Source organism: Plectropomus leopardus, chromosome 8, assembly GCF_008729295.1.
Source record: "Plectropomus leopardus isolate mb chromosome 8, YSFRI_Pleo_2.0, whole genome shotgun sequence".
Taxonomy (NCBI): domain Eukaryota; kingdom Metazoa; phylum Chordata; class Actinopteri; order Perciformes; family Serranidae; genus Plectropomus; species Plectropomus leopardus.
In genome coordinates, this window is record NC_056470.1 from 15722750 (window position 1) to 15742660 (window position 19911).

The window sequence follows — 19911 nt, forward strand, 5'->3', positions numbered from 1 at the left end:
AAATCGCAGTGTTTGTTTTAGACTGGCATTTGTTTAGGCAACCATGTGACTCTGACATGGTATGCTCCTTAATAGTTCATGACATGTTTAACCTCCAGGCAACAATACTCCTCAGTAGTACGGTACGTTTCCCATCACATTACCAGAAAAGACTCACATACGCACATCTATTACACATCCCAGACCCACCTACACATCCTGAAAATGCTGCGTTCCTCTGCTGTCAGGCCTCAGATATTGAAAAACACACTGTCCCAGCTACCCAACACCACCATCCTCGTGCACTATACTTCACCTCCTCCCCTCTCTCCGCTGTGCATTTCTCGGTTGTTCCAGTGTCAACTAACGACGCTCAAACAGTCATGCTTCCTTGCTCCAGTCTCATTCCATGAACATAATAATCTCATGGCTAACAATGACACCAGTATTTACTGTAGAGCCATGTTTCTGAACAATGCTACACATGACACGCACCCTGATGGCACGCCTGGTGCCAGAGCTTAGCCTCCCCTGAGGTTTATTTAGAAATAAGTATCGATCGAGCTTTTTAGATGTTTTAATTGCAATTTAAAAATTCAAAACCGCTGCTGGAGGCATTTTACAGCGGTAAAACATGATTAGCAACTATAAAGGCTTAGTCACAATGTTAATTCTCTACCTTTTGTTGTTTAGTTTTTTGATTGTTTGGGGTGAGAATTGGCTTCATAAGTATACACTTATCAGTAGTGTATGCAAACTGCAGTGTGTTATTAATTCAATGGTTTTGAGTCTTACCCACTGTGCTCACTACCCCTGGTTACTAGAAAACACAGTTGCCCCAGTAACTATCTGCAGGCACACAAGTAAAACACACAAATCATAGTACACAAGACACTAAATGGCTATCATTTGAGTCACTTGGGTGATGAATGTATTTGACATTTGACAGGCACATATGAGTTTTTACCATAGTGCTAATCAGTGTGACAGCGTGGAGAATAAGGTTGTCTTTATCTGCTTTTCTACGTACAGTTATCATCCTTACTCAATCACTGATTGTCCCACTTGTATTCAACCAGATAAAAATCAGAAATTGAAAAACTCTTTATCTCTGGTTTCTGCTTTTTAGGAAGGAGAAGCCGCCTGCTGAGTCACCTGATGGAGAAAACAACAACAAAAACAGCTGTCCTTCTCTGTGAGGATGAAGCTGTGGCTGGACAATGATGGCCGTGTCCCTGAGGATTTGTCGGAGGGTCACTGGTGTTGCTCTGTGTGGGCAGAGGTTAGTGTGCCACTGTGTGATTGGTGTTTGGGTGTATCGCTTCCGTGGCAGTTTCCGTGGCATCATGTTAGCATCAGGACTCAGCTTTGGACGCCTTCAGCACTTAAAGCTGTGCACTTCAAATTAACATTTTCTCATTTATACTTCAATCACTTTACAGGCCTTATTAAGCAGATCTGAAGGCCTCATTTCAGCATATTTTGATTTCCCCACACTAATTAGTGTTTCTGAAGTTTTACCCAAAGTAAAGGCACGCTATGCTCCTCTCTGCAATAACAATTAACCTCACAGAAGTGCTCAGTTGCAATATTATATTTCAGAGGTCTTTATTCACACACAGTTCTGACACTCACCCACAAGCAGCGACGGCAGCAGTGGAGCTCCTTCATCTGCGCTTGTCCTCAGGGAGTGCACTCTGGTGTTGACATCTCCAGGAGCCTGTCCACGGCTGCAGCAGCTCACTGTGTGGGTCACTTCACACTGGCAAACTGTTGACCACAAGCCTCTTCTCTCTCTCTGCCTCTCTGCTTCACTCAGGCTGCACACAACAAGTCAAGGCATGTTCCAACACGCCACCAACAGCCAGACCGGGTGTATGAGCCTGCTCCTAGACCAGAGGGGGAGGAGCAAAGGATCAGAGAGGGGGGAAACCCAGAAAAAAAAACCCAAGCATGACTCAGCCTGCTGCTTCAATTGGTGAGCACACACAGCTTTTACTTTTAGCACTTTTAATGCATGAAGGAGTTATTGTTTGAAGGTACATTAAGGTTGATTCTCAGTGTGACACAAAGTTGATTTTTTTTTTTTTACAAAAGCAGAAATGATTTGAGGCAACCGACTGAAAAAGTTTTAAAGAGAGGAGCACTTTTGAATTGGACTGGCTTGTCAGATCATCTTTGCTGTGCCATAGATCATAAAGAAGTACGGTTTCTCTGCAGACAGTGACTTCTCTCTCTCTACACCCTCTCCACCCAGCGGGGGGAAGCACTCCACAATGTTGACTGTCTTTCCAGGCAAATGCGAAAACCTCAGTCTACACTGGTTAGAAGTTGAATGGAAGCAAGTTAAATTAATATCTTTAAATCAGCTACAATATTTTTTTCATCCTTACTTTTATAGGCAAGTAGTCCTGTTTCTCTTTACCACAGCAGAATGAGTAGTTTACAGAAGCTGTAACCAGCACCAGCACAGCATGCTAATGAAAGCTGCTGATTCATTAAATCATCTTACACAGTAGCCCACAGTAGGTCACATCAATTACAGATGAAGCCCATCAGTATGAATTACATGACTGTGAAAATCTGAGGGAATGCATTAGCAAAGCAACGGAAAACCTGTTAAATATTAATATTTTCCCATATCTGTGATGTTTAATAACAGCTATGGATTTAAAGCGACCTTTTTAATGCAGCAGAGAAAGAGTCCTTTATGTGATCCATCAGAGAGATATATACAAATATAAATGTCAGTCTTTTTTGTTACTGACACATTTAACTGAATCAAATGTGCAGAATCATCACCATCCATGAGTGCTAATTATTCAGAGCTGCTCTGATGAAAGCTGTTTTTTTTTTTTTTTTTTTTTTACTAGAGGAGGGGTGATGCCAGTTCATCACTGCTGTAGTGGAAGTTGATCACTAGGCAGATTCTGGGTGCAGCGGCAGGAACCAGCTCAGCAAAACTCACCTGCTACAATATGGTCTCAATCTGGCTGCCTTAGCATCTCGAAAGCACTGTACTGTACATCACTGGTGCTGCTCTCCACTGCAGCCTGTCAACTGACTGATGACCTTATCAATGAAAGAGCAAAGTCACTATGATGTTACGCCCAGAAAGAACTCAAAGCACTTCGCTGCAGCTTGGAGTTTGTCTTTTCCCCGCTGACAGCAACTGAAGAAGCTGCACAACTTTGTAAAAAAGCAGAGGAGGTATATTTGCCCGCAGATAGTTGCTTTAATTTATTGGAAGTGGTGATGCGGCACTGCACTGCACAGCAGCGTCTTGACAAAGTGCCAGCAGTAGTTTCACCAACTGAGTTGGTTCTTAATTTATGGAAACACGAGCTGATCGTCTGTTTGCACAAGAGTGAAATATAGACAGACGTCCAGCTGCCCACTCACAGGAAATTATTTCTCCGCACTTTAATAGCTAAATCATCACATAAAAGTGTAATTTATTCTTCTTCCTACCTGGGACACAGTCTGCAGCTCAGGCCTCACACTTGCATCTGTGTTAGTCGGGGGGAGGAAGGAGCCCCCAGCCCAGCAAGTTCAAAGCTTGCTGCATTGATTACATCATCGGAACTGGAGTGCTGGAACGGGACAATGCACCATCGGGGGGGGGGGGGTTGGGGAGGGGGGGGGGCAACCGGCTAATCTCACCATTGCCTCCCCGTGGAGCCATGAGCAGAGTGAGTGTGTGTGTGTGTGTGTGTGTGTGTGTGTGTGTGTGTGTGTGTGTGTGTGTGTGTGTGTGTGTGTGTGTGTGTGTGTCTATCTATCTCTCGCTCCTCTGTCTCTAAATTCAGCTTAGTCCGGTCCAGAGTGAGACGGCCTGCTCTCCCTCACATTTACCACCACTGTGTCATGTGACTGAAGGACTGCCTGTGTCTGAGAGAGAATGATGTTCATCCCTGTGTGTGTGTGTGTGTGTGTGTGTGTGTGTGTGTGTGTGTGAGACAGAGAGAGATAGATAGAGAGAGAGAGAGAGAGATTGGTGTGTGCATGTGTGCTATTAGAGGCCAGCACTGCAGGAACTCAGCTGCTGCAGGACACTGCAGGATTGCTGTTCTGCTGCTGGCTCACTGGCTCTTGCTTTTTTTTCTCTATCTCTCTCCTCTCTCTATTCACTCAGGCAAATTGCTCAAGGAGGATGGTGAGAGCATGTGCTGCATACTTTTTCAGCAGGGGAGAGGGGGAGGGGGGGGATGAGTGGAGGAGAAGGGAGGGGGGGAGGCAGAATCACAGAGGTGCAAAGCATGCCGGTGAGGTGCTGTGCTGGGCAACTGTACCTCTGAGGGAGACTACAGTAGAGAAATTGGAGACGAGTAAGGAGGAGGGAAGAGGAGGAGAGCTGGTGTGAGGTGGGGGGAGGGCAGGAGTGAGGTGCAAGGAACATCAGGTGAGTGCGGCAATTTCCTTTGCTGGCAGTGCAGCACCCACCCTCAGTGAAAGTGTGAGCAGGAGAACTGCAGATGTTCCAAGATGATGTCAGGCTCCGGATGTGGCACGGACCTGATGTACAGTTTGCTATCACTCTGTTCCCTCGCGCTCGCCTGCCTCCCTGCAGTGGGGAGAAAACCAAAGGCCTTAAAGATGCTTTGGACTTCTGCCTCACAAAGCTGACGATGCAGGGCCGTCTTTTTCAAGGTCTTAGCACAGTTACCTGAGGTGAACTCAGAGCTGACCGTGCCTGCATGCAGGCGAACTGACCTGGCTGGATCCATCATCCAGACCTCCCAGACAGGTTTGAGAGCACAGTTTGAACACTGACTCACTTTTATATGAAGCTTTTTCGCCCACAAACTATTTTTACATGGCCTTTGAAAAGACTGGTAGTTGAGCGTAGACAGTGCAATATGGCATAAAAGACAGAAGTAGCAACATCGACTTTTAGAACGAGAACTGCTGAGAGACTGCTGTTGCAGAGATATTATAAGTATACGAGTATTTCTGCTCTTACACGAGATCTTTTCATTTTTGTGTTTATCCGAAATACAAACAAAAACGTATCTAAATGCATGCACAAACATCTCATTACTTTCTCTCACACACTTTGTGCAAAACTGCCAAAAAGAATCATAAAAAGCTGGACTCTGCCCTGGTATCCACTTTTAGGACAGCAGAAAAGTCCCACTAGCTAGAGCACAACTTCATGACTGCACCACAGCTCCCCTGTCCCATGCAGGCCACTGTAGCCTCATTCTCATCCCTTCCATTTTCAGCACTCACCGACAGCCCAGGAACACTGGTACAATAGATTCTTCTCACCGGTATCCAGCATCATATTCACAACTAGCACATGCTGCTAGATATAAACCCACAACTACCAGAGAAAAGTAGCCTGTCTCCTAAAAGCTAAATCAGCAAAGATGAAAGTCCCCTCTGGTGGAGGGAACTCTTTGCATCCTGGTTAGTCTTTTTGTCCTTGTGTCAAATGCAGAGTCTTCTCGACCAGCCGCTATCTGACACGCCGGCTGCTATTTCCAGCCTGTACCATGTGTTAAACATGGATGAGGGAGCAGTGGAGCCTGACTGCTAACTGACTGGCTGTCTGGCTGGCTGCTGCCTGGTTATTACTGGTGCAGAGGAGGCTGACACTGATGAGACAGAAGCAGCCGGGAGCTTCCACACTGCAGGCATGCACACCAACAGTCCTATAAGGCTGATTTAAGAAGTACACCATCCTATGCAAAGACATACAGAGGCGACATAAAAGGTAAATAAGACTAGAGAGGAAATAAATGTTTACCTACAGATGAGTCTCGGACGGCATCACACACGGGGCGTAGAGGAAGAAAACTTCTCTGCACTCACTCTGAGCCTCTTGGTTGCTGGTGATGTGCTTTCATGGCGCGGCAAAGTTGACTGCAGCATTGCCTCCTGAACAGAATGACATTGTTTGCACTCTCTCTCTCCCTCTCTCCTCCTCCTCCTCCTGTACGCGCTCGCTCCCCCTCCTCTTCTTTGCACGCTTGCTGGCAGCATAAACTGCACAGCTCAGCAGTGTTCCCCCACTGCCGCAGCAGATCCTGCATGAGCTCTGCGTATCTGAGTGGGATGGGACTTTTAAAGGGGAACGCAACCTCCAGGGTCAGTGTGTGTGCACATCCTCAGTCTGCCCTCCGCTCCTCCTCTCTGTCCTCCTCTGCAACACCCCAACCCCCAACCCCCACAAGAATCATCAATGTAAAGGACTCCTCACAAGAGAGACCCCCTCCATGCACACATAACTCTCCATCCGCCTTTATTCATTTTCACACTACAGCAAAAGCTGCTTTGAGATATGAGTGTGCTCAAACCTCATTGAAGAACAGTTTGCGAGGCCATCTCCTCTGGTGTGCTTTGAAACTTGTCACAATATCTCTGAAAGCTAATTTCCTCAGAAATTGCCTGGAAGAATTTCTCCAGGTATGAGTTTCAAAAAGATGTATTTAAGACCATTTAATTTAAAAAAAAAAAAAAAAAAAAGGGCACATGCAAGATCAGAAAATGTCACACTGCGTCAGACTAAATTTAGAAAATCACAGGCTTAGTCACCGTTTTTCAATCAAAATAAGCTTTTCTCACCTGGTGATATCATAAAAAAAAGTGGCTAATTTATTTTACCCGAAAGCAATTGTTAAGAATTATATTACAAACATGTATGCCAACAAAAGTGGAGCACACCCCAGAATTACTGCACACAGATCACCACATATTTTTAACAAATACACAGTAATCATGTAACCAGTGAGTAAATGTCGCTATTTAAAAGCTGCTTTCTCAACACTCAAAGTTTCAAATTCCCAAAGGTACAAAATCACCTTCAGTAAAGTGAAACGACCTTAATCTGCAATCCCTTATTACCTGCCTTTCATTACCCAAGCTGCACTTCCCTACAGGTGCTATTCTGCATTGCGCTAAAATATAGAAATGTCTTTACCAACCGAATTTGTCTTTTGCGCGTTGCACAACTCTGTGAGAGTGAGATCATCCATCATTTAGTTTGCCAATGAGGTTGAACTTCTCTTTCTGCAATCTCTTTACTTCACACATAAAACGCACTTGACAGTATGCGTCCCAGCTTTCTCTGATGATGTTTGCGTTGCATGGGCTTTGGATGGGTGATGGTGGCTCCATTATAAATTCTGTGCGTTTTAAGCATCAGCGTCTTGGCTTTTCTCTGCAGCAGCGCACCGCTCTCTGCTTCTCACTGCAGGAGCAAGGCTTTTTTTTTTTTTTTCTCTATGACTTTATTCCCCCAGATGAACCCTGCGATTTTTCGTCCTCTGCTGCAAAATTAGGAGCTGCATGGTTCTCGTATTAACCCTGAATCCATCAAGTCAAGGTGTGTGCTCACCTGTTTGGAGTACATTAGAGCACATGTATTATATCAAGCTTTTTATTAGCTTGTATCTCTGCCCTTTTAAAATACGCCACTGACGGTACACATTGCTGAATCAGCAAAAACTCATATAATGGAACATCTCTGACTGCTGGGGATCAGCTACACGAGGCTGTCCATATCACTCAGTGTCAGTATGAATCACAGGTATGCATCGTGTAAATTATCCATCAGCTGAGAGTGAAACATCTTCCCCTGCATGTGCGATCTGCATGCAGTGCTGCTACTGCATCAGTCTGCTGAGCCTCACAGCATCTGTCCTCTCCTCTGTACTCTATGACACCAGGGGAAAATGCTCCTGCCAGCATATCCCTCACATAGCCAACGCCATTCTCAGTAATGGCATCCCCTGTGATGAATAAGCCATGAGGAGGGGCCCTTTTACATGTCCTATTAGATTACCTTCCTATGCTTTACCTGGCTACTGTCACCTCATCGCCTCTGGCTCTGCACTCTTCTTAATATTCTCTGTGGTTAGCCCAGCCAAGGGCAGAGTGTGTAAATGTGTGTTAAGGCTCATAGATCATATGAAAGATTTGGAGTTGAGTCATCTTATGCAGTTCATTGAATGTGTACATACTCGGCTCTCGCTCATGTTTATGATTTGCTTTAAGGTCTGGGAAAACTGCCCGACGATTACCATATCTTTCAGTTGATAGGAAATGTTTGCATAAATAGGTGATTGATTTTTATTTTTTTGTGCTTGGTATCAAACCTGACGTTATGCTCAAATGAAAGAAAAAGTGTTATCTATCAAGTATGGACAGTCTTGACATGAGCAGATAATGGAGTCAAGTCTAACCCTCGGCTGGTGAGTTTGCGTCTTTTTTTTTTCTCATTCACAGCCCATTCCTCGGCTCCATTGATCTGTCCGGAAAAGATAATAGACACATTGATTCACAAGCTCAGCAGCTTGCTTGGTTTACACATCAATTCAGACTAATTCTCAGTAGTCCTCAGTCAAGGAGGAGAATTGCCTTGACTGACGACTGACTCCTGAGTCTTTTGAAACCGTAGATTAAAAAGCTGTGCTGTGAAGAATTTCCGTCTCTTTTGGGTGTACAGCATAGCAAAATGTATGTCTAAAAATCTGATATGATGTAAAATAAAACATGATTTCAAGGTATCCAAAGGACCAAAGGATATTCTCAGGGGAAACCTGACCTTGCAAATAGAAACCAGCAATGAATTAAATTCACAAAAAACTTTCTCTCCCTGCTCATTTCGGTCAGTCTGGTGCAGAGATAGTCTGACTGATGGCATCCTGATTTTGTAGAAGGTGTGTGGTATGTTTCACTGCGCCAATGCTTCTTTGTTGACCTCATTTTGTAAAGCTGAGCAGATTCCTTGCAAGGCCACGTCGAGTGAAAAAGACACTCTGTCAAACAATAAAGGCCAAAGTGGTTGTTAAGAAAGACTGTAAGGACACAAACTGTTCAGTATTCAGAATTGTGAGTTAATTATTCCTGATATCATTTATCTCACAGACAAGAGAGCACTCTTTTTTTATTTGAACAAAGAATCACTCACAACATCACTCACCATAATATTAAACATCCTGTTTTGAAAGGCAGAGTTCGATATGTGAGATAAATAAAGTGCGAGGAGTTATCAGTTTCTCCCTTGTTATGAGAGATTGTAGTAAAAGTTCTATGATGGATTGGCATTATGGTGAATGGCTGAACTTCTGACAGCTGGCTGCTGAGTTGTGGCGAATGAGCAGTGGCTCCATCAGCTGTCGGTGTCAGCTGCAGGCAGTCTGCTTTCTACAGAGGTGTTGTAACAAAGCATAACGCGCAGATCAGCTTCAACTCAGAGAGACTGCAGCCTTGATTAGTACTTTACACACTTATAATATCAATTTCAAGCATCCCTATTTCAGGAAAAAAAACTGTTTATGTAATTTTCTTTTGGAATCCACTTCAGCATTGTGTGTGTTTAAAGAGACAGTTCATCCCAGAATCAAAAATACATATTTTTCCTTTTACCTGTAGTGCTATTTATCTAGATTCTTAAGGTTTGAGTTGCTGATTGCTGGAGATATCAGCTGTAGAGATGTCTGTCTTCTCTCCGGTATGATGATACTAGATGGCACTCAGCTTGCAGTGCTCAGAGTGCCAAAAATATACATTTGAAAAACTCAACAGCAATGTCTCTTTCCAGAAATCATGACCTGATTACTCAAAATAATCCGCAGACCTTGTTGTGAGCAGTGTCATGTAGGAACTATTTTCTTTTTAATAAACTACACCCACCACCCAAATCACGACACTGGTCTTCCACAATACACCCCACTAAGGGACTGAAGGTGGAGGGAATTTAGAGCTCAGCCTAGGAGGACGCCATTAGGCACTGTGTCAACCAAAGCATTTTTTTACGGGCTGAAAATGCCAGGTGCTCCTCATGAAGCGCCCAGCTGGGAGCGCTTTGGAGCGCTTTGGAGGGGCAGTGTTTTTTCAGCTGAGACCCTTTAGTTGCATCTGATTGCTATGATACAGAATATTCACAGGTTATGATGCGGAATATTCACGGAAGTGCTTTCTCACTGCGAGTCGCATTCACCTTTTTACACACACACACACACACACACTCACTCTCACACTGGTGGCTGAAACTACCACACAAGGTGCCACTAAGTTTTTTAATAAACATTCATACACATTCAAACTCTACAGCCATCTGGGGTAATTTGGGGTTTAGTATCTTGCCCAAGGGTAAGTTGACATGTTAAGTGAAGAAGCGGGGGATCGAACCGCCAATCTTCTGACCTGCTCTATCTCCTGAGCCACAGCTACCCCTGGACAGCAGAATAAAAAGTTACAGTGACGAGTGCAGTGTTTCACCAACATATTTTAACTTTCAGTGCTCAGATAAAAACACTGCACCTACAGCAGTTAGCATCTCATCTCAGCACCTCATCACACAGCTGCTGTTTGCAGTGTAGTATAAAGGTGTGGTGCTCCTTGTTTGTATGTGTGTGAGGGTTGTTTTTTTTTTTTTTTTGTTGTTATTGTTTATTTTGCACTTTGAGCACCACAAGCAGAGTGCCATCTAGCTCCATTATACTGGAGAGAAGGCCAACATCATCTCGGCAGATATGTCCAACACTTGGCAACTCACACCAAAACAATCTAGATGGATAAATAGCACTACAGGCAAGAGGAAAAATGTGTAATTTGATTTTGGGGTGAACAGTCCCTTTAAAATGACTGTTTAAATGTTCAGGTAAAGTATGTAGTATGTATTGCAGGTAAAGTAAATACTTCTCTGAATAGAGAATAAAGACTTTGGACTTTGTGTTCATCTTATCTGTGGCAGTAGTATGTAGATGCCAGTAAGCTGTAAATTATACCTGTAGATATTCAGTGTCACAGCAGAGTTGCACTTCTTTAAGCTGAACAAATTCAAGGCAGAGGAAAAAAAATACCAAAATGATGATCTTGAAAGCACTCAAGGACCTCACTTTGATGAAAAAAATCCTTTACAGGGAACTGCCACAGTCCATCACTGTAATGCTTCTCTGTTTTTAATGAAATAACATTTGTGTGTTTAAAAGAAAATGGGGCAGTACTGAATATAGTTTCCACTGTTATGTTTGTCATTTTTGTCTGCAGAGATGGCTAGCAGCTTGTTATTTTGGTCTTTTTCCCTGCTGCATTGTGTTCTGTGTTTCAGGTTCTTGGAGGAGTGTTGCATATCCTCCACAACAATCCGTGTCATCTGGAGATGTGTGTTGACTCCTGGCCTACATTCACTACTGCCATTTGTTACCGTCAAAAACAGGTATGGCACACAGGGACAAAGGCAACTTAAAGGCTCCTGCAGAGTGGCCTGTTGACGTCTATATCTGCCTGTGAAGCATTTCAGGAGCAGCAGCATCTCTGGGGTGATTCCTGACATCTGCACAGTCTTCACCAAAAACCCAGAAACTCTGAGAAGTCTGCTGCTTAATGAGAGAGTCGTAAAGTGGAGGAGCGGACTCATATTCAGAGGTAGTGTGGCAGAATGAAGGCATTTCCAGTGAAAGGCAGGAACCAACAATGCAGTGGTCATGAATCTGTTCTTTGTACTTTTCTTCTCTAGCACTCAGCCCCAACCTCATTAGTTGCTAGCAAAGGCAATTTTTTATAGATAGTACACAAACATACTGTATATTTTAAGTTTTTTGGTTTTTTTTTGTCATTTTTTAATTAAATGTTACACACACAGAAGTGAATCGTGCTTTTGCTGGGAACCACATTCGTTTTGGTAGTGAACATTTCCAGCTGCAGGACGCTGTATGTAGGACTAACTCAAAATAAATTAGAATAGCTGTATTCACTGTAATGAAAGGACATGTCACTCAGCAGCAGCTCATTGTTGTGTTTGGAAGAGGGGAATATGGGGAAAATCAAATTTTTTACCAAACACCTCAATATCAATATTGCAAAAAATATTGTAGTGTGACTATTGGTGCTTTTACAAAATATTTACACAGTGAGATTTTTTCTGATAATCATCAGTAAGGTGGATATAATGATTATGTGGGTACAGGTAAATAATAAAACAGAGCAGTTTGGTAAGTTAAGAAAGTTACATTACTTAATTGTGAAGTGATGATATTTAATGAATTTTTTCTGGTACAGGGTGTAAATCCTCCACACCAGACTCACATACTACAACAAACAAATTATACAAAAAAAAAACACACATCACAATATACTTACAAGAATTACCCATTTTTTGGCCAGAATTTATCCAATCTTTTTTTAAAAGAGTTAACTGAAGGAGCCGACACTATGTCCTCTGGAAGCTCTTTCCTCGCTTTTACTGTACAAAGTTTAATAAAGATTTTTCTCTTTTCAGAGTGATGCTAGGAAAATTATTGCAGACCTCTTCCATGTCCTCTATTAAAAATACAAACTGTTCGCATCAGGGAGATGCTATTGGGTTCCAAATACATACAGCAGGAGATGCCTGAATAGGTATAGAAACTCTTTCATTCCTCTCTCAGGGAATCTCCTAAACTCAGGACATGGGGAGGGTGTGAAATGAGGAGCAGTGTTGTATTTAAATGCACTTTACATTTGTTATTGCACTGCTCTGCTACTGCACTGCTCTGCTAATGCACTGCACTGCACTGCTCTGTTACTGCACTGCACTGCTCTGTTACTGCACTGCACTGCTCTGCTACTGCACTGCTCTGTTACTGCACTGCACTGCTCTGTTACTGAACTGCACTGCTCTGTTACTGCACTGCACTGCTCTGTTACTGCACTGCTCTGCTACTGCACTACTCTGTTACTGCACTGCACTGCTCTGTTACTGCACTGCTCTGCTACTGCACTACTCTGTTACTGCACTGCTCTGCTCTGTTACTGCACTGATCTGCTACTGCACTGCCCTGTTCTGCTACTGCACTACAATTCTGTTCATCTTTATGTGGCAGCCTTTATGTCCAAGAAAAATGTCCCTAAGGTAGAATTAAATCATCATGAACCTCCAGTGATGCAGCCTTTAAATCCAGGAAAATACAACACTTACCATATTACAATATCCAAAATCCAAGACAATAAGGCAACTACCCGACCCCTGTAGCTTTGGTGACATTTAGTTTAGCAGGATCAATTCGTTTCTGGTTTTCGTCTTCTTGTGGAATTATTTTTGACAAGAAGAAATATATAAAAAAAATTGCTTGACTTATTCTGGTTAACCTAAATGTGGAACGCACCGATATGTTTCGCTATTCAGCCTTGTATTTTTAAACATTTGTTTGTGCAAATATATTTTGTAGTAAATGTTATCACTTATTGAGACATTTTTATCTGCCTCACAGCAGTCTGTCAATTAAAGTCTTAACTTAGTCATTATAATGCAGCAGACCGGGCAGTTTTAATATCAGTGCAAATACAATACATTTAAAAACAACACCAACATTATGTAATATTTTTCTTAATCAGATGTTCTGTAACATGTAATTTTGTTGAGCATGATTAGGGATGCACTGATGGGATATGCTGGAATAATATTGGCGCAGACACTGACCTTATTAAAGGGATCAGATATCACAATTGATCTACACTAAATACAGTGTCTATAACAATTCTGTGTTTCTGCTGTGAGTCACACTCTTTCTGTCACGGAGAGGCACCGACTCATGTTTCCTTATATAAAAATGATTCCAGTGAGTTCAGTACAGCGTAGGTGTGCAACAAATTATTATTTTCATTGTAGATTAATCTTTCATTTATCTTTTTCAATTAACAGATTAGTTGTTTAGTCTATAAAATGTCAGAAAATTAAGTCAGTCAGTGTTTTTCAAAGTGCAAGATGACGTCCTCACGTGTACGTAAAGCTCTGTTTATGTTGCACTTCTTAAAAACAGTTACAAGGTGCTTCACACATACACACGCACATACACACACATGAAAAATGTACATGAACAAAGAAAAATACATTACAATCTAAAACACAGCACAATGAGGGACAGACCAAACTAAAACAAAGACATAACTGTAGATCATTTATAAAAAGGCTTGCTCATTCAAGTGTGTTCTGATGAGCCAAAGATTCAGCAAATCTGATAGATTGGTTAAGATTGCTCCAGACAGTTAGGGCTAAAACGGCAGATGCATGTTGACTTTTGTTTTGCAGTTGGAGCGAGTGGAGGATCAATAAAAGGCCAAGATTTGAGGATGGGAGTAGTCAAGAAGTAGAATAAGGAATAGTAGTAGAACAAGGATAACAGAAATGTAACTGGGGGCAAAATCGTGCAAAAATTTTTTTCATTCACAACCCAGATATTCAGTTTGCTATCAAAGAGGAGTAAAGAAACCAGAAAACATTCACATTTAAAAAGCTGGAATCAGAGAATTTAAATTTTTTTAATTAAAAATATACTCAAACCAATCATGAGATTATAAAAGAAGTTGGCAGTTAATTTCATAGTTTAATAATTGCAGCTTTCGTGCAGTGTGGTACGCAGATTTTAAATATGGGAAAAAGAGCTCAGGTATCAGACTGGTATTCTGTACAGGTAGATACCCGGAGTTTGTAATACTGGTACAGCCACGGTGATGAAGGTAAATTAAAACAAACTTTACTTCTGTGTCTCTGAAAGGTATACCCAGATCACATTGTCATCTCATCAAAGATCTCGCCGTTCTCAGAGGGCTTGATATCACAGAATATGGGGGTTATAACACCTTTATCTACCACAACCAGCAGAATATGGACCGTCAAGAGTAAGTCTCTGAAATGTCTTCATGACCTCAGCGCAAGGCTGCTCCATTATCTTTTAAAACTGATGATTAGAGAATATAATATACATTTCCTTGATTTATGAATTTCCAGTCACATTTTCCTTCTCTGCCGTCCAGGAAGGTGTTGCCACTGCCAATATCCACTCTGGATGAATCCCACGCGGAGCTCGTTGACACACACTTGCCTTACGGAGGCAACCAGGAGAGCCTCAGCCACGTGAGAGCCTGTATCCGCCATCTGCCAAACCACTGTGTGACGGATGAGACAGGCCGGCCCGTGTCCTGGATGCTGTCTGACGAGCTGTGTGAGCTGAGGATGGCTTACACCCTACCAGAGTACAGACGGGCCGGTCACCTCCTGGCTCTGTCTCTGGCTCTGATGCGCAGGATGGGCTCTGCGGGTTTGCCCATCTACTGTCACATCAACCAGCAGAACCAGGCCACCATTAATGCCGTGACCTCACTCGGCTTCTCCGCTTGTCCCAGTATGGAGGAGATGTCAGTGCTGCTAATATGCAAGGACAGAGTGTGAGTGAGTCAAACTAATGACAATAAAGTTGGCTGGATGATTGAAACCACGCCGGAAAAGCAATGTTTTAATATAAAAGCTGAAAATGCAATAACTGCTCTTCTTGTTCTGTGAATTCTGTTTCCCTGCAGTACTCCGGGAATGCAGAGAGTTTAGTCCATTTCTGACAGTGAACTGCAAGTAGAGCAAACTCAGAAATAAGGTTTTCTGTGGCTTAAGGGTGGAATTGATGAATATGCCAGTCATGCTGCTCCTTTAAAACAATGTGAAAAAATCCCTCAATTTAAAATCTTTCTGTGCGGATGAAACAAAACTTCAGTTTGACTCTCTCGCACGTCAAATGAGGACAAGACCCTGTAATCTGCAGATCACCCACAGAGGCTCTCGTCCACCTGGGACCCCTCCCTGGAGGTGTGCTGATCCACTGCTGATTGCCTCTCTGTGTTTTAGCAGCAATGCACCATTCAAGTCTGCAGGCAACTTGACAAATGAGCAGCGATCTGAGCAGAGGGGATGCTCGTACTGCACCACACACTCAAGTCCCATCCACATCCCCCCGTCCCGCAGTGGTGCACTTCTTTTAACTGACACCCTTTCCTTTCTCTGAAGTGCTCGTCTTCTCAATGTCACACAAGTACAATACACTAAATACATGCTTGCTGACGCGCGTGCATCCAAATACACTGCTAAGCCTGTGTATTTCTAATGTGGCTTCTTTATAGAAATGTTGATCTGTTATCGAACTGCATCCTTTTAATACTTAAAATAATTAGTGAGCGTTTATGTTGCATCTTTTAGAATATTAAAAATTATCATAACTGCATGTTGGTACTTGAAAACAGAGCTGAAACAAGTCAAGTCAGGCTTATTTACACAGCACATGTAAAAACAAATGCACACCAAGGTGCTTTACAAAGAGGTGCAATAAAACAGGCATGATCAAATAAAAACAGCCATAAATAAGAGAATAAGTAAATTTATAAAAAACAGTACAATATCTTGATAAAATTATAACACAAAAACAGCAAAAATTAATTTGAAAAAAAGCAAATAAAGACAATTAGTTGATTAATTGAATTTGCAATTTTTTTATATCAATCTTTTATGTCACTTCTAAAGAAAATAAATATTTTTTTTTACAAACACTTGCTTTTTCCAGCTTTCCACTGTAAATTGAATATATTTTGTTTGGCAAAACAAAATATCTAAGTTTGTCACTTTTGGTTCTGGGAAACTGTGAAAGGCTTTTTAAATTATTATTATTTTCTGACATTTTAGAGAAAAGTAAGGGCTCCCTTTTCTATCATTGAGTAAAACGATGACCACTGGATTAGTAACAAATTTTATGAATTTATTCTATTTAGTGCATAACAATAATAGTACAGGACAGCTGATAAACTGTACAATTAACCCATATAGTATATGTAATAACTGCAGGGAAGTTTGTGTAAAGCATGCCATCTGGGTGAATTTTGAGCGGAATATTTCCTATATTGGACATTTTTATACAACTCTGTATTATGTTTTGGGGTATTTTTAGATTATTTTTTAGGCTTTTTTTGCCTTTATTCAGACAGGACAGTTTAAGTTTGAAAAGGGGAGATAGAGAGAGACAGAATGACATGCAGCAAAGGGCCAAGGCCGGAAACAAACCCACGGCTGCTGTGGCGAGGACACAGCCTCTGCACATGGGGACAAATTCAGTGTTTTTTTCTCTCTCTGACTCTACATACTTCTTTAATGCAGGATGAGGATGTTTAGCAGAGAGGGAGGGCTCTGTGAATATAGTTTATGTTAAAGTCTTCACTGTGCCCTTACCCTGTGAGTTTCCTTTTATGTGTATATCTTTAATAATATCTAAAAGTTAAAAATAATTTTATTCAAAGAAATGAATAAAATGCTGAGATACAGGCTTCCTGCAGAGGCAGATCTTCCTACAGGCAACAGCTTTGGTTATCCGCAGAGGGGTTGGGACCCCCAGGCTGGGAACCAGTGGGTTAAAATGATTAATCGATTAAATGTTAAAAAATGTAATGCGATTAACTCACCATTTTTAAAAAAGTTGTTAGTTGCAGCAGCATTTTTAAATTTAGTGAACAGTCAAAAATATAAGTGGGATTATCAAAAATATAAGTGGGAGTGAATGATTTTCTACACCGCACTCTCCAATGTCCACCACTCTAAGAACTGTGGATTATTTATATAGCTGTCCAAAGATTTCTGCTTTACAAAGCTAGACTGCACAGGTCTTATATTGCAAGCCATCTACTGAAATAGGAGAAGTCTCCTCACCTACAGCATGAATCTATTTGAGTGCCCAACCTCCAATACAGTCAAAGAGGTGTAGGACGATTCGGGGAGAAAAAAAAGGCATCAGGAGGGGTTTATGCAAGCTGCATTGGTTGCAGATCTTCACTCTTCTCAATGCAGAATTGTGAGTCAGCGTAGAGGCAAAAAAAACTGAACATAAGGTACCTGGCAGCTGAACTAGTTCTGCTTCATCAGTATGTTGCCTGCAACTGCAACCATCACTTGAGGACAGCATCCACCCACTGGTCCTCCTCAGAAACTGCATCTCGGATCAAGTGAGGAGCCGAGTGTCTGACGCAGCATGCGATCATTCACCTTGGCTGCGAGTGCTGCTCGGACTTGCCTTGGTGCAGCTGTCCACACATAACCCCCACCAACCCCCCTATAGAGGCAGTGCACTCTGCCAGCCGTGGAGTGGGACGTACTATCGATCCTGCTGAAATGATGGTTTCTAAAAGGGAGGCAGTAAGCATGTCTGCGCTTCCCCCCTCCACTGTGGAGGGGCCCTGAGATATCACCAAGCTCAGCACATTGCACCATCACCGCATGGGAAAATGGGATTTTCACTGGGAGACGAGCTGAGGGGAAAGTAATTCAAACCGCCGAGCTATGTTCCCCACTGAGGATGTAAAACGAGCCATATTACCTTCAGATGCCTCGCACAGTGGACAAATAAGGTCATTTTAAATGTCCTATTAATTCCGGTCCTTGTCACAGAAAAATCAGATGCTGAATGGGAGAAAAATCTGCATGAGTGCTTAAGTTAAGAAGGAAGTGAGGAGGAGAAGGATGTTAATTCAGCAGTCAACCATTCATCTTTCCAGCTTTTAGCACTTGTTCAGGATGAGCACATGTGCCACTTGTATTATGATTCAAGCAAAGCAATGTTACTCTGAATGAGTGATGAATGAATCTGCGTTATGCAGACTGAGTTAATAACCTAATGTGAGGCTCTAAGCTCAAGCAGGAGGTGTCTAATCCAGAGAAACCACTAGATGGCAACAGTGTCCTGATATTTCCCAATACTCAGGTGAAATTTGGTGCATGTGTTCGCTGTGAGTCACACCAGGCTGCAGATTTAGGGGAAATTCTGAGCAGGCTACACAAAATAACACTAAAAACGAGTTGACAATTTTTTGCTTGGTCGCTATTATGGGAAAAATGACTGTGCTTGTTTCCATTCCCTTTTATGAATGGACTTTGTTTTTTATAAAGAAGCTCGTGTTACTGGAGATATTTGCTTGAAAGATTAGGAGTGACTGCATCAGTTGTCCTGCGCATGAAGGTCATGCATGCAGCTTGCATCATCCTTGTCAGTCCAAATCGGCCGTCAGTCACCATACTTGACATTCCCCTGGGGGTCAGTGTGTCAGTCAGGGGAGTATGATCCTGACTTACTGATCAGCAGTGACGGACGTTTAGGATCTCCACTCGTCTTAACGTTATTCTGTTTTTTTTAAACTGTGTCAGCGAGGGACTGAATGGCCTGAAGGTCAAGTCAAACAAAAAAGTGCCCCAGTGTGTCAGTGTGTGAGCAATCATGGTTCACTGGTGCTGTCGATAATGTCATGCCCCTGCTGGAGTTGGTCATGTGATGTGTGTGTGTGTGTGTGTGTGTGTGTGTGTGTGTGTGTGTGTGAGAGAGAGAGAGGGAGAGAGGCTGGAGTGTGAATTAGCAATTATGTTTTTTTTTCGCCATCACACATCAAACGCATACCCTCAGCACAGACCATAATACTGTCCAACAAAGCATTTTAGTAGGACACAAGCACGCCACAAAACAGAAATATATATTTTGCATAGCTACACAGTAGATACCACGAACATACAATGAACTTAAACCCGTCACCACTTTAGGTTTAAGCCTAAAGCAGCCTAAAGCAGCTTTTCATCAACCAGGGAAGCGAAAGTATCCGCAGCTTATGTTTTATTTAATCTTGCAGATGTGTATTGTCCCACTCTAGAGTTGTGCCGTTTGCTTACATTTTATTTAAAAGAACAGGTCTTTTGGGTGAGCGAACTAAGTGACGACCTCCAAAACCAATGTGGATGTACCAAAAACTGCAATTCATCGACTGGACGCTTGAGGCTGGCTCCAAAACAGTGTCAATCCCATGAGACCTACAGGTTAAAATGCCCAATTTAAGAGCAGAAATAAACATGTTTACATAATTACGTGTCATGAAAATGTACATGTTACACGTAATAGGGTAGAACTTCAGCTTGCGGGTCAGTAATATGTATAGGTGGCCGGTTTGGTGAAAAAATCTCTTGAACAATTCTTTCTAATAAACAAATTTGAGTGATTCAGTGCACCAAAAAGACCTATTATCCTGTTTAAACAGATTCCAGGTCACCTTGCCCGCTTTGGGCCAGTCCCAACTGTTGTCTAATATGGGCTAGATTTGATACAATGACTGATTGCAGTTGAGACATTTTCATAAACAACCAAAATGTCATATATC

General features: G+C 42.3%; 1 protein-coding gene across 2 annotated transcripts; it reads left to right on the forward strand.

Moving 5' to 3' along the window:
• The first annotated feature begins 1878 nt into the window (after nt 1–1878).
• LOC121947170 (glycine N-acyltransferase-like protein 2) lies at nt 1879–15180 on the forward strand. Of its 2 annotated transcripts, none has more exons than XM_042492104.1 (5): nt 1879–1957; nt 11042–11149; nt 11226–11358; nt 14466–14589; nt 14725–15180. In XM_042492104.1, exons 2-5 carry the CDS (start codon nt 11093–11095, stop codon nt 15137–15139), a joined length of 729 nt encoding a protein of 242 aa, XP_042348038.1. In that variant the 5' UTR covers nt 1879–1957; nt 11042–11092; the 3' UTR covers nt 15140–15180. The 2 variants fall into 2 exon arrangements, with proteins under 2 accessions (XP_042348038.1, XP_042348039.1); XM_042492105.1 differs by lacking the exon at nt 1879–1957 and adding an exon at nt 3138–3189.
• The last annotated feature ends 4731 nt before the right edge of the window (nt 15181–19911 follow it).

Coding starts and splice junctions, on each gene's coding strand:
- LOC121947170 (XM_042492104.1), top strand. CDS start 11,093: ATGTGTGTTGACTCCTGGCCTACATTCACTACTGCCATTTGTTACCGT. Junction 11,150..11,225: donor TTTGTTACCGTCAAAAACAG/GTATGGCACACA, acceptor CTGCCTGTGAAG/CATTTCAGGAGCAGCAGCAT. Junction 11,359..14,465: donor GAGCGGACTCATATTCAGAG/GTAGTGTGGCAG, acceptor TGTCTCTGAAAG/GTATACCCAGATCACATTGT.